The sequence below is a fragment of the Lingula anatina genome, chromosome 1 (assembly GCF_051362555.1).
Source record: "Lingula anatina isolate TDL-2025a chromosome 1, LinAna3.0, whole genome shotgun sequence".
NCBI lineage: Eukaryota > Metazoa > Brachiopoda > Lingulata > Lingulida > Lingulidae > Lingula > Lingula anatina.
The window spans coordinates 27,780,236-27,795,315 of NC_141767.1; the positions used below are offsets into that span (position 1 = coordinate 27,780,236).

The window sequence follows — 15,080 nt, forward strand, 5'->3', positions numbered from 1 at the left end:
TTGACTTTGCATTTTGTATTATTGCTTCAGAATAGATAGTAGCCTGTTTGGTGCACTATTTTTTTTCTTTTTGTCTGTACATTTGGTTTTGCTGCCTTGTTATCGTAGAGATTTCTAGGGTCCTTGGTTTAATGGATAGTTTTTGAAAGATCAAAATGTCCAGATTTGGGCTTCTTATATCCATTTGATATTACACAAAACACTTTCATTTATAGAAAATTTATTATACAACATGAAGCTGCAGGTGAGATACAGCAAGACTGTCCCACCAGGGGGTGGTAATAGTCCTTCAGGTGTCAAGACAAGACCAGTTAGACATAAGATCATCTGCTAAACTATAATTCTCTGACTCTAAGTACCACAGCTACCAAGAACAACAGTAATAAATATTGTGTGAAAGTGAGATTCTATCTTTGCCGTCAAGTTCCACAGAATAATTTCATTTACGTTACAAAAAGGAGAAAACCTGTTTTTCTTTAACCTGGCATTTAACCTGGCATTGCCAAATCTGAAGGTAGTTTACATCAAGGGCACAGCCCCTTTCACTACAAATACGTATAAATGCAGGCATCTAAGAGGAGTCTTAAAATCACAAGTTTAAAAGCTTGTATTAAAAATATAATAAAATGTGCGCTGGATTTGCTAGAGCTTTACAAAATACAATACCATAACACATAAGATTCTATTCATGAATCCAACACAACACTAAGTCTCAAGTTTCCCATTTTACTTATGGGACAGGTAAGTAACAAAATATCCATATTTGGCTAATAAAATGCAATTGAAGTGCTACAATGTAACATTCTACACTTTTCTAGAAAGAAAAAAAACTCAATCCTACATTACAGCACCACATAATGGACCAGTTTTGAATTTTAACTTAAAGTGTTAATTCATCTGGCTACCATGTGAAATTACCTATAAATTAGGGACTGAGGTCCTCTTGATTTCAGCATGTAATTTATTGGAAATAGATTTCCTCCATCTTAGAATTCACCACACTATTGCACATAGAGTTGCTTCAACATGTTAAGAACTTGCTAGTCTATTGGCATAATAAACTACTTTAATAATCAAACTATGTTATTTCAAATCAAAATATGGCATTAACTTTAAAACCTTTTTTCTTCAAAACTGACATTTAAAATTTATCACAATTACTGCTGAAGTCAAAGTCAGCACTGGGCCTTTTATTAGCATTTCATGGACCACTCATTTTAACACTTAAGCTGCACTATTAATTACATTTACCAGTAGAAAATGCGAGTCATCCATAGCTTAGGTCACTGAGTAACAAACATCAGACATTTATCATACAAACACTAAGCTACTCACTGCACAGGACCAATGCAGTTGGACACTTACACTTTTACTCACCATCGTACATACACAGACAAGTATACATTATATAAAAAATTTAAACAATATAGGATTTTGAAATTGAAACACTGCACAGTCCGCTGTGTTAAACCATGCTTGGTAGAATATCTTACATTCACAAGAATATGTACACCAGTGTATCACCGAGCTAGGAGCCCACGACTATGAACTAGCATAGGTAGGAAGGACACACACTTGGAGGGCAAGTCACCATTCCTGAAACAGAATACATGTCCCCATCATCCCCCATTATACTAATTTCTACTACTTATGTGAACACTGTCCTATACTTTGAGATGACAGTTATTTCTTGGTAATTTTTCTTGCCTATGGTGAGATTTTTATAAATAGTAGGAAATGAAATGCAATGATGTTATGATGAAATATATAATATATATGTTTATGTACACTGTACAAACAGACAGAATACTGTAGCAAATGTTCAGACTGCTGTTGTTACTGAGTTGATGCCTATTTGTTTTCTTGGCCTCTAGCTATCATTAACCCCCCCTCTACAAGTAGTATACTATAAATGCAAGACAAAGTCCTACCATTAACAATTATTTGATTAGAAAAAAAAGTTCATTGAACAAGTGATGTCAAAAACACATCACATTTCATCATTCTGGAATTCTGGAAATTTGATTCATGTCCTGAAGATTGGAATATCATTCTAAGAATCCATTCATCTCGTCTGCCTCCTGTGTCCTTGTCTTTAGGGCCCAGAGATTCTGATCTGCAGACCACTCTGCTGCATGTTTATTTTCCATATTTAGTCAGGGGTCCTGGCATATTCTAGGCAGGTATCTTTAATGCCCCAGGCTGTGACCTTGACCTTTGATCGTGCCTCTGACCTTGAATGATCTGTCTAGATAGAGAGTCCTCAGCGATCAACCCTTTTGGTAGTATTTTTTCCCTAGAACAACTCACAGACATGTTATGCCCTGTTATCCAATTTGTCCAATCTAAATTGGTTTTCTGTGTCTGGGTCTGCTGCTACCATATTTGGGTCCGACAGCATTTGAAGCCCGTCAAAATCTAGTGGATCTAGCCCTACTTTAAGGGCTTCGTCAGATGGGAAAAAGTCGGAAGAGTCAAAAGTGTCTGCTGGCATGCCACCTATAGCAGTGCCTATATCCCTGGCAAAATCCTGGCGAGACAGACTTTCATCAGCACCTGAAGATTATTTAAAGACAAGACATACTTGAAGGCATGACAGAAAATTGCAAAAGTATTACTTTTGTGAAAAGACTTAATTTCTTGTTATATCTACAGGGTGACTCCCCCCTCCCACAAAAAAAAAAAAAAAAAAAAAAAAAATCCTACAAAAGTCTACCAAATTTCACAAAATTTGTTGAACTTTTAACTGCAATATGTGCATAATCGGTTTTCTTGCATAAAAGTTATGTTCTTTTTAAAAATATAACCCAAATGGCTTCTGAAGCATTGGATGTACATATGCATACGTTGCGAAAAAAATTGTCAATTTCTCAAACACACTCCCTTTGGGATTTCCTTGATTTTTGCTGTGATTGCTCCTCACAGTTCAACAATCATTTGGGGGTTTAATAAAATTTTTATGGATTCTTTTTTTGTGTTTCTAAATCATTCTGTGCAAAGAATGAATCAATTTATTATAAGAATTTCTACATGTTAAACTTTGTACGTCAAAACCCAACCTTTCTAACATGCACACACAGACATGCATGTGCACATAAACCCACACATCGTGTATATAAACACTGTCTGTACCTGTGAGTATGATATCTGGAATCATGTTGTTCTGCTGCCCTGTATACTGAGACTGGACCATATTCTGCACCTCTTGGTTATGTGGATTATTGTAATACCTAAATAAATATGGGACGTTTTATTACTTCTTATGGTGATAATTTTCACAAATAAAGAACCGTTCATACAGGCCTACCATCTGATCTCTAAATAAAAGAACCTGGAAAAATAAAGTGGCTTTTATATGGTTTACCAGTAATATGCCATAAAAACTTTTTCATGGGTGTTATACTATGTTTTTGCCTGTTTTTTCTCCATGTAAAACATATCCAAAACAGTAAATTGGTTATTGTGAGCACATCTAAAATAAATTCTAATATCCTAATATGTTTACCTTTTTTCAAGAGTTGTGATGCAAAATAGTAATATTTACTTATCAACTCATGAGAAACAAGAGGCCTTTCTTGATAAAACATATTTCATCAGTGTGTGGCATATTGACAGACATGAGCCTAGGTTTAAAAAAAATTGAATAAAAAAAAATGAGTAATTCTGCTTTGCCATGGAAAAAGTTCATGTCTGTATTGATTAAATGTCTCACCACACATAAACCAACCTGTTTTGTTGAAATTCTTGGCTACCATGAAGACCATGCATGTTTGCTTGTGAAAAATGCATGTTGTTTGACTGCTGATAGATGCCTCCATTATTCAAACTTGTGTTCATGCTGCCCACTGAAGTAGCCAGTGATGTCGGGAGATTGTCTTGAAGCTGAAAGAAACCAAATATCAAATTGACTCGGTGTAAAAAGTGAAATAACTCATTTCATAGTCTCATCAAAATAGACAATAAACTGCTCCATTTGTATGATAATTGTTTGGCTTTAAAACTATTGTATTTATAATAAAATAAGTAAATGAAAAAATATCAATAACAAAAAATGACAGACAAAAACTACAACTTCTGTCGAACATTCCCTTGTAAGAGAAAAGGGAAACTAGCTTCAATGCTATATAGTTTTACAAGGTACAGAACTGTGTTTGTCATAGACCCTGTTCCCATAGGCACCGTCAGTCTATATACATCAACCTAAGTCTGCGGGGACACTTGCTAAGTGCAATCAGCTTAACTGAATGACACGCCTCCTCAGTCTTCGTATAATTTCCAGCTTTTCTGAATTCTACTTAAGGCAGCGTGTTGCTCCGTTTAGCCGATGGCACTCAGCAAGAATCCCTGCTAATTTGCTCCTCACAGACCTATGTGTATATGGGAATGGGTCACAGGAACTCAAGACCAATATCCTGTCACATTTTCAACATAATTTACATTATTTATCAGTTTGTGTGCATGTAATCACGGAACCTATCTGTTCATCACTTATATCAGTTTCTAAGGAAAAAGGGAAAATTTTCCCCTTTGTAATTTTGTACAGAACAAGCGCAAACGATATCTCTCAAACCACTGCTCCATACTACTTAATATGCACTAAAGACTGACATAGAACACAAAACAAACACCAAACATAGACATTTGATTAGTGCCCTGGTTCAACCCTACCGAGTTTTCTTAATGCCGAATGCTTTCCCCCCCATCAAATGTCTCAAAATGTGGATTAATGTATACTATGTTAAGAGTCACAAATATTGCTTCTCTAATACAATCCTGAAAGTACAACATTCACCAATTAATGCCATCTAAAGAGGGTCAGAATATTCTTAGTCAACCCTACTACAGGGGAGGCTGGGTAATCATGCTGAGAAATGTCCCTGATAATCTCTTAATTTCTCTTTTATGTTTTCTCAAGAGTCATTTCATGCAAATTACTTTTTAACTTACAAAAAAAAAAAAAAAAAAAAAAAAAAAATTATATGGAGTTTCTTCTTAAATTCCTTTCAATTTCTTCACTCTTTTTTTTCTCAAACACACACACACGCGCGCACACACACACACACACACACACACACATGCACACAAGGAAAAATCAACAGCCATAATTTGAATGCAACTTGCACTGGTCTTCATTACAATCATACTATCCAGGTCTCTCAAAGGTTTATTACAGCAAAGTGTGTTGGGGTTTTTTAATCGTAGGCAGGCAGGAAATTACTTATGGCATGTCCACACCAGGGCTATTTTGGAACAGTCAAGGGCTAAATGACCCCACTTGCCCATTTCCATTTCAAGTTCTTCCTGATGTGAAAATGCCTACAGGACACCATGGGAGACTGGACAGGAATAATTTGACTTTTCAATACTAAAACCAAAATTTGTTTTCAAACCAAAGAAACACATAAGAGTTAAGTGTTGGAGAGATATGGGGGTAGACTGAAAATGAAAATAAGTAGACACCGGGGATCCTCTTATTCCTCCACCCTGCCCTACCAGACCAAAGTACATACCAAATCAAGTCCTAGCAAGCTTTCAATTGTTGCTTCTGACTGTGATTGCTGAGGTACAGAATGCGCTAGTTGAGACTGATTCTGTGCGTGTGATGGAGACCGCTAAACAACAAAGGAGAGAACACATACACACTATATTTCATAGTTTGAAGGCAAAACAGTTGTCACTAACAATTTGACACTATGTATATATATTCATATACATATTAACACATGCACACAGATGCATATGTGCTCACGTGTTGGCACTATTCGAAAATTAAACAAAGAAATGGAAAATAAATATGTATTAAATATTCTTTGCACATTGCTAGAGGAACCATTTGCCTTGGAGATACAAAAACTGTACCAAAACAATCATGCTGTGGACTTCATCAATGTATATGTATATATATATATATATATAATGGGATGAAGATGAATCATGCATCAGGTGTCAAACCAACAAACTAGGGTCAACCCTTTGATCATGCAAAACAAATAAAATTATGCTTCAAATTAAAAAATAAATAAATAAATCCAGAAACCATGAAATGAAGCATAGCCAAGGACACGAGTGTAAACAAAAGTAACAATGAAATTCCATATTAAAAGACCACTTACCATGTTAAATTGTTCAAACTGGTGCTGCAGTGCATTTGTCTGCTGTTGCTGCTGCAGGTAATATGCATCCATGGTAAATGGGGAGTTACTGTTGTTGCTGTTGGTGGTGGTTGGCACCCCGGGGGACTGCGTTGGTGATAATGACTGCTGTGACAGAGGAGATGTCGGGGAGGACGGCTGACTGCCTCGGTAACCTAACTGGAGGACAAAAATACAGACATAGTACACACAATTTTTAATTGTGACTGAAAATGTTCATTTTAAAAAGATTTTACAGTTGATTTTACTGGATTTTAAACTTTGCCTTGTAATATGCACTTATTATCTTAATATTTAAGCTGTTAATTTATTTCATTTCATTTATCTTATTTTGTTAATTTACCTTGTAAAGTCTACTGAACATTTTAAATGAATTCAAGTCATTTTAAGTCATTTGACTTACATAAAAATGTTAATATTATTATTTTCACAAGTATCAAAAGTACATCAAATATGACTTCAGAGATTAATTTTAATGAAAACATAAGGGCAACAGTATGTTTTTTAAAGAAGGCCCAATGGCCAGGCTGTTCCCTCTAAATTATGATATGTGCAGGACCAGATTTTGCATAAATACAACTGAGCAAAGTTGAAAAGGAACAAGTGGTAAAAAGCTTTATTTGCCACCAACTGTGTAGGTTAAAAAGATACACCATGAGGCAGCAAGCTGTATGTGAAATAAACCAGTGTCAAGCATGACTCGATGGTCGATACCTCATACACCTTATGGCGAGTGGTATACCCGATTTATATCACTGCAGATCAAAAAATGTTCACAACATCAACCTTTGTAAAAATGAAATCAAGTATTTCATATCATGAAAGAAAATGGAATCATAGGACCTCATTTTTCTGCAAATTTTGGGTCAGGAGTACATGTGGCCTTTCATTTCTCCTAACCAGGGGGGGGACAAAGCATGGTGAGTGCAAACATCAATAGTACTCAACAATCACACCAGATGTCACTACCTACCTGCTGGTGGTTTACCATACGTGTTTGACTGTGATTTTGCTGACTTGATGGAAGGTGATTCTGTTGTTGTTGCTGCTGCTGCTGTTGTTGTTGCTGAGACTGTTGTTGTTGTTGCTGCTGCTGCTGCTGTTCTTGTGACTGGTGATAAAGCTGGTATGTATGGTGTAATCGTGCATCCCATGAACCCTAAACAACAACAGGCTACAGCTCAAAACACAACACTCAAGCTACAACAAAAATGACTCGGAGAACAGTTTTTTTTTCTTCGAAAGTTTCTTCTTCAAATGTGAAAAGAGATAAAGATGAATCATTTAAATGAAACAGATGCCTGTAGTGCAGTTTTTTCCTCTTCTAAGTTTTTATTTCCAAGAAATTGCTTTTCACTGAATTTGATAGCTATTATATTATAAATGTTGAGACTTCTCTTAATTTAAGGTTTTTTTCCCATGTAATTTACTTATTCAAATGGAATTTTCCTCAGATTAATAGGATCAGGGCACTCAAGAGTGCAATAAACATAATTTCTAGATTCAATTTCTCTTCAGTTTGAAAATTGCCCATGTACTGAATCTCAACACAATGGCAAAAGTCGCCTTGCAAAGAGAAGTGTGAAGCTTATTAACTAGAACACCTGCACAACAGAAATGCACAATTAGCATAATAAGAACAATAATCCACTCAAGACTAACAACTAGACCAAACTGAAATCTAAAAGATGGTGATAACATGCTTACATCATCCAATCATACATGCAGCATGCAAATCTAACAGTAGGCATCCACAACATCAAGTGCTTTGGACTCGACTTGTTATATTTTCTTGAATATTCGTCACTATAGAATTAGCATTTGTGGAAACAGGAGATGGCGAGATGGGCATTTTCTTTTCTTTTTTGGGGTGGGTGAAAGGGGACTCAGTAATTAACAGCTGGCTGATTTCCCTTGGCAGTAGCTTTGGCAGGTAAAACCTATAGTCACTTTCATTTTAATATCATCATGTTCTCACTCAAGTGAAAAAAAAAAGAAAAGAAAAAAAAAAGTTTTTCTTACCTGTGGTGGCATGGAATGCCGCATGTGTGTGGGACTTCCCAGGATAAGCGGACTGGGTGTGTGAGTGGGACTTCTCCGCCTCTGTGCCGGGCTCTGCTGGGACGGGTGGACCATGCCCCCCATGGGGTGGACCGATGTAGGCGATAAGCTCCCCTGCTGGGAATAGTTTTGCGGTTGCTGCTGATCTTCGGCATCTAGTGGTGTAGTAAGTGGTGGTGGAAAGTGCAGGTTTGTTAGGTCTGGGAGAGAACCAGTGTTGTTGGAGAGAGGAATACTTGGTCCGCCAGGGTCCTGGTCTTGTGATGGGTATATACTGTTCGGGAGAAAAAAAATAAAAATGTGCATAAAAATTAAAATATCAATTTGCTGTTAATAGATATGGCTAAGTTTCAAGATTTACCATCTGAAACTTCACATGCAAGATGGACACCAAAAACTAAAATATAAATCTGAAAAAAAAAAAATTAAATAATCTAAGTTAACTTGTATACAGATAATTTGAGATCAAAAGAACTCAACTGATGACCAAAGGTTTTAATTTTTACAGAAACCCTCAAACATTTTTATCAGCATCACATTGAAAACCCATCATTAGAAAATGCAACCAGACATGTATCAACAGTAGTACTTCATTGCAGTACAGGAGCAACATATGTAAGATAAATGAGACCATCACATTCTTATTTCATTAAGCTGTCATAAAAAAGCCTATCAAGTTGATCACTTGAAAAATACTTATGTATAGTCTTAATTAAACAAACCCTTTGCCATGTGTCAATTGAAAGAGACTTTTTACATGCAATTTTATGCTTAGCAGTAAAGCTGCAGACAATGGGCAATAGCCCCGTTCCAGTGGACCTCCTCTGATGCAGCCCTTTCAGCACATTGCCACTTTAAAAGTGCAAAATCTAGGCAAAGCCAGATCAATACCTGCCTAGCAGAGCACACACATACACTTTACTATTCAAAAATAATATATATCCATACATAAATATCTTCCTAGACCTATACATGCAAAATTGTGAAATCGTGGCAAAGCAATTCATTTAACAGTGACAGTTTAATTGCTTACATAAGAAAGAAACAATAGGAATTATAACTAGTTATTCCCTTTTTGGTCATTAATTTTGTCAAACTGTTATCATCAAGTATTTTTTTCTGTGAATTTATAGATGATGATATAATTCATGTCAACAATCTATATAAATCCATATAATTACTTATATCAATCTACACATATCCAGATATCAGTAAGCATACTCAGTGGATTAGCTAGTACAGAACATAAAGGGTGTGTGTATATATTTGGAAATGAAATTCTTAAAAAGCTCCCCAGGATTTCAAAAGTACCAGGAATTACATGGGAATACATGGTAATGTTGCAACATGTGGCACACAACCCCAAATCCCATTTCTATTCAAATAAATCTGGCTAATAAACACATCACATGAGGGGTTGGGTCACCCCCATACAGTTAGTAAAGACCTGTCCTCCGCAAAATATTACTAGTTAGACGACGACATGTCAGCCACAGCATACGCACACTGCACAAAACGCTGAAGAAAAACTGGTATCAAAACAAAACAACATACCAAACAAACTTGGGAATTAATCTCTGAAAACAAGCTGAATGGTGGGTTAGAGTAGCATTAGTAAAAGGCAGCCAGTGTCACACACACACACACACACAAGCACACATTCTTTCCGAGTCAGGTATTCATATTAGGCTACTTCATTTAGATTTAAGCTTGGCCCTGTCTTAAATGGGTTAAAGAGAGCATTTAAAAAACAAAGACATTTGTTTTGAACTTAGTAAGCTACAACTGATCTATGAAACAAAAATTTGTCACAACCTTAAAGCTGCATTTGAGGTCAAAATTTTGCCACAAATCCCAACCGAATGCCATCATATAGTTTCAAAAAGTATAACTTAGAGAAATACCAAAGGGCATCATTTTATATTATCTGAGGGGTGCATTATGTAAACTTTGGTTGTTTGGGAACTCATTTAATAAGTGTGCAATTGTGCACGCAACTTCATCCATCCATGAGAGTGGTGATCATGCAATGCGTGCATAGTACTACCTCATTTAGCAGAGTTTTACAAACTGGAGGGACAAATAAGAAATGTAAGTCAATTTACAACTAAAAATTTGAAGAAGCAGATCTTTTATGGTTGATAGAGTGATTAATTGGGTTTATCGCTTGGTATGTCCAAGTTATTTTAGTCCTATAAGAAACTAGTGGAAATGCATTACTGGGAATCCACATTCTCTTTGAATGTTATTCAAGTAAGGACAGCTAGGGCACATTTAAGGGGGTATGGTAGGGGACTACATATAGTTCTAAAATATTAATTATTAGCAAAATGAATAAGAATTCTTGAAAATTTCATGACTGTTAAAGAGGTGGTTTAAGAGTCCAATTCCAGGGAAGAGGGCACGACCTGGATGTAACATGTTACCATGAAACAATCTGAGTTCTTATGTAGCTGAGGAAAGGTTTTTGAATTCTTTGAAACAGCTATCTGTATCCTTTTACTAATTAAAAAAGTAAAATGTGTATGTTTTGGACCAAATCTATGAAGCTAAGTTCTCTTGTTCAAAGTTTGGGGTACTTTTGCACAGCCTTCTTTTTCTTTTCAAATGGTCAAAAGTGACTTTATAAAATGACATCAATAAAAGAGGCAATAATATTTTAAATTACGTTCTTATGCTCAGATTGGTTGAACTTCCCTGTACTGATAACTTAACTCCCTCACTCTGATAAGTGAGTCATGTTGTATGCCAACTAAAAGCATTATAGGTACTACACGGAACCTTCGACCATCAGGACCAATCACCATCTATATATAATAAATATATTGTGTTGATATTATATGGATGGTATACAGGAACTATAGACACATACAGACACACACACACACACAAAGATGGAGGAAAAAGTTTATGAGTGAGAAAGAGAGGCAGAGAGCAAGAATACACGGTATATCATGAACTGCAAGTCAGTCATTTACCCTCTTAAATGCAATTTCCTTAAATGCCAATGGTTCCTGCAAAAAGGGAATGGGCAGGTTGCTGAGTACAAGACAAACAGGTTCCATATACAAAATATCAGCACAAAAGTAAAAAAATAAATATTTCATAAGAAAATAACCGTGCAATTTTGCAGGATCAAAAAGCTAAATGACTTCAATCAGAGGCAAAGATGTATGCAGAAAAAAATATTGGATTTATATAGCCATTGGTGTTAGACATGGATACAGAAGAGCATGACCGTATGGTTTATCTAACAAGCATAACACAATAAAAACCATAAATAAAAACAGTATAAACAAGTGGTATCAAAATAAATACTTCCATCATTTCAAGGAAACAAACAACATATTACATATTTTGTAGTGGCATTTATCGGTGTACTTACTTGATTCCAGGAACTTCACATGACTTAGGCCGTGACTGCGAACCAACCTGCAAGGATAATGATTGAAAATGATAAACATCATTTTTTTTTCTTCAATCATGTTCAGCACCTTGATTCTCATTGACAGATTCCCTCTTGCTTCAAAGTACTACTGCAAGTCATTTGTCTCACACAAATTCAAGAACCATAAATTTTACACACCATTTCAGTTTCCTCAAAAATTCCCATTTTCAAATAACACAGCTGGGATTTTGTCCAATTCTACCGGGAATACACATACCAACAAAAATTTATCTTTCATGCAGTAGTTTCACTTACCTTTTTCGGATCCCAATAATTTTTCATAGCTGGATTCTCCACTTGCATCTCTCCTATTACTTCCACTACTGAAACAAAGGTATAATTAGACACTGGGAAGGCAAAAGGAACCTGCTTATGAAAATGTAATATAATTTTTTTAATGCCCATTTGTTCCTAAAATATGGAGGATTATTAGCAACCACCTGTAAATTTTCCCCTAATGCTTTTTTTTTTTTTTTAAACAGTCAACCCCAACGTACACCTTATATGTTTTAGTAAGAGGTGAATACATTAGTAAAAATTAAAAAATAAATCAACTTTAGATTGATTTTTTCAGGCACCAAAATTCCAAGAAGCAAAAATCAAAGTAGATATATAAACCTGTTTTTTTTTATACTTTAAAGTGTAAGGTATATGTGACAGGATATAATCAGCCCAATGTTTTAAATGAACAGCCAAAGTAACATGAGCTTCTGTGCACAAAAAATAAGCATACTGAAATGCAAATTTCACATTTCCCAGTTACTTTTTCAATCAAAATGTCACCAATTTAGCCAAAGTAACTGATATTTTATCTTCTACTTTAAATGACAAAATGAAGAAATACTTTGGAGACATGCTTAAGTGTTATAGTGAACACACTAAAAATGTAAGTCAAGTTACTTAAAAGACACTACTACCTGACAAACATGCCATTAACCATACTGAAATAAAAATAAAAGAGATCTTCCATCTACTATTGAGTATCCACTAACATGCAATACTTGGAGTCAATATGAAATGAAAAATAGAATAGAAAAACAGAAAAGGTACCTTATGAAACAAAAAAATATCCACCATAACAACAAAGTATATCCATTGAACAACTGAACTACAAAATTAATCCACTGCTGCACAGATATGAACTTTAAATAAGGGCAAAGCCCCATCCACAAGGAAAAAAGTAATACAATTAGAGGTTGCTTCCAATGTTGAAAGGAAATGCACGCCAACTTAGCATTTCAAAAAGAAAAGTCTTTATCTAAGAACCCATGCCAAAAAAGAAAAAAAAAAAAAGGTTAAATTAAACAGTGGACTCAACACATAAAAAAAGTAATCCCAAAAGAAAAATAAGGTTAGAACGTTCAAAGCCATCTGGTGCATTTTGAGACTCTGGTAATGTAAAACCAGCCAGTGCTGAACTAGGATACAAGTCCAATAAAACAGCATGCCTTCAGTCTAATGCCAAAGGTGGAATTCCCAACACAAACTTTGTTCAATAAAGAATACATACACATCCGCACTGTGTTGGATTTACTGAAGTCAGTGGGGCTAACTTTGCACTGTTTGAACACATATGTACAGCACAGTGGCAAGTTAGACACAGAAGTTCTAACCTTCAGCAAAACTTGTTAGAAGTACTATGCCTAAATCTCAGTTTGAGGTATTTCCGAAGCTAGTTTAAAAATGACTCTATAACCATTTTATTCATCAAATAATCCTTTCATATATGCTACCTTTTCTTTCCATTTCCTTTTTTTTTTTGAAAATCAACCTGGACAATAATTACTTTAAAAGGCCTGATTAATTGACTTTGGCAGTTAAATAGGTAACTTATCCATTTCTGACAAAAGCATGAGATTAATGAAACTAACCTGGACCTTGTGGACAAGTGTGCCAAGAAGTTCAAGTAGGTGAATAAATAACATTTAGAGCAAAGGGCTGATGCAAAACAAAGGCTATTTGCATTGTTTTCTTTTGTATTTACAGTAAATAAATAAATAAATAAATAAATAAATAAATAAATAAATAAATAAATAAATAAAAATTATGACAATAATAAAAATAATAATAATAATAGCCTAATTTTCCTTTACAAAGTTTGTGTTGAGCCCACTGTACAACAATGTTCACCACTTCATTTCAACACATTTGCAATATTGAAAAATATCAACAATCATGGGTCATCAAAATTGATTCCTTTTTTTATTTATTCTTTTAATACTTTTTTCATTATTTATCTCTGACAAGTTGCATATGGTTATCGAATGTGACAAAAAATCTTTTTTTTTCTTAAAAGTACAAAAAACTCCATGATTTAATCAATGTCATCAAAAATAATCTAATTTATCATCCCCAGACACTCCTCGCCACCTGTCTACCATCTTGAGACAGTTTACAATAGTGCACAACTTAGAGGTTGATACCCTTTGTGATGGCAGAGTTTAAAGAACCAATACTCAAGTGTGGGTTAAGGACAATTTAATTTTACCAGATTGTTACATAGTTATGGCGAGTGTCAGAGAAGGATGTAACAAAGGTTGGTAAGCTTATACTCCCAGAAACATGTTAAGTATGAGTTTATTGCGAGTAAAATCTAAGGCTAGGCACCTATAATTTCAGTAACCCCCGAAAAAGTAGTGAACACTGTTTTCTACTATCACCACTTATGGGCGGGCAGAGATAAAAAAAAAAGATGTACAAGTAGTAATTCTAGCTCAGCAACAGGATCAAGCTATACCTCCAATCCCTGGACTGGTGTCTGCTTGAGGGTGGGGAAGAACAAGAAGGAAACTTTAAATTACATAGATTCTTTAAATCATCATGTTAGTAATATACCCAGAACACCATAAGAAATACAGGGCAAAAATTGTGCCAAAATTTGATGAAACAAGGTTTATTTTATTTCTTTTTTATTTATGTTTTTGTGAGCTGACATTAATGACGCTGAAACCAAAATTATTTAATATTTTCTGCATAAAAAAGTCTCTTCATTCCAACTTTCCTTGATATATTCTTCTTTCCACAACTGATACAATTTCTTGCTAAAATTCATCAAATATCCTATGCATAATACAACACTTCGACAGCTGCTATATTGTTGTTTTTCTTTTCTTCCGTTTCTTTTTCTCTACTTAGATAAGTTTTACTCCATGTGCTCTACCATACACATACAGTATGATCTACCCCGGGAAAAATTGTCAGTTGTATGAGATATCAGTACTGCACAATGCAAGTCACTTTCACACATAACCTCTTCAATCTTGCTTTATTAACATTGGATCAATCTATTGCAAATGATACTAAACACGGTTCCAAACAAAAAGAAAGAAATAACTGGTATTGTATTTTTTGTATTCTTCATTCCACACCACTGCTGGGTACTGAGAGTGAATATCAGAGTAAAACAGGCCAGCAAAAAG

General features: G+C 35.0%; 1 protein-coding gene across 12 annotated transcripts in view; it reads right to left on the bottom strand.

Annotated features, from left to right (window-relative positions):
• Positions 1-203: 203 nt before the first annotated feature.
• Positions 204-15,080, bottom strand: part of LOC106162653 (CREB-regulated transcription coactivator 1) — a 34,460-nt gene continuing 19,583 nt past the window's right edge. The window contains exons 6-16 of one of the 12 annotated variants that reach the window (XM_024074536.2): positions 14,399-14,419; positions 11,917-11,981; positions 11,599-11,645; positions 11,192-11,227; positions 8,175-8,487; positions 7,126-7,311; positions 6,114-6,311; positions 5,511-5,612; positions 3,728-3,882; positions 3,133-3,230; positions 204-2,556 (exon numbers count right to left, since the gene is read on the bottom strand). In XM_024074536.2, the coding sequence (XP_023930304.2) occupies positions 2,318-2,556; positions 3,133-3,230; positions 3,728-3,882; positions 5,511-5,612; positions 6,114-6,311; positions 7,126-7,311; positions 8,175-8,487; positions 11,192-11,227; positions 11,599-11,645; positions 11,917-11,981; positions 14,399-14,419 (1,460 nt within the window). In that variant the 3' untranslated portion in view covers positions 204-2,317. Of the gene's footprint in view, positions 2,557-3,132; positions 3,231-3,727; positions 3,883-5,510; positions 5,613-6,113; positions 6,312-7,125; positions 7,312-8,174; positions 8,488-11,191; positions 11,228-11,598; positions 11,646-11,916; positions 11,985-14,398; positions 14,423-15,080 lie in introns of all 12 variants that reach the window. The other 11 variants (XM_013540015.2, XM_013540007.2, XM_013539998.2 and 8 more) reach the window with 11 other exon arrangements.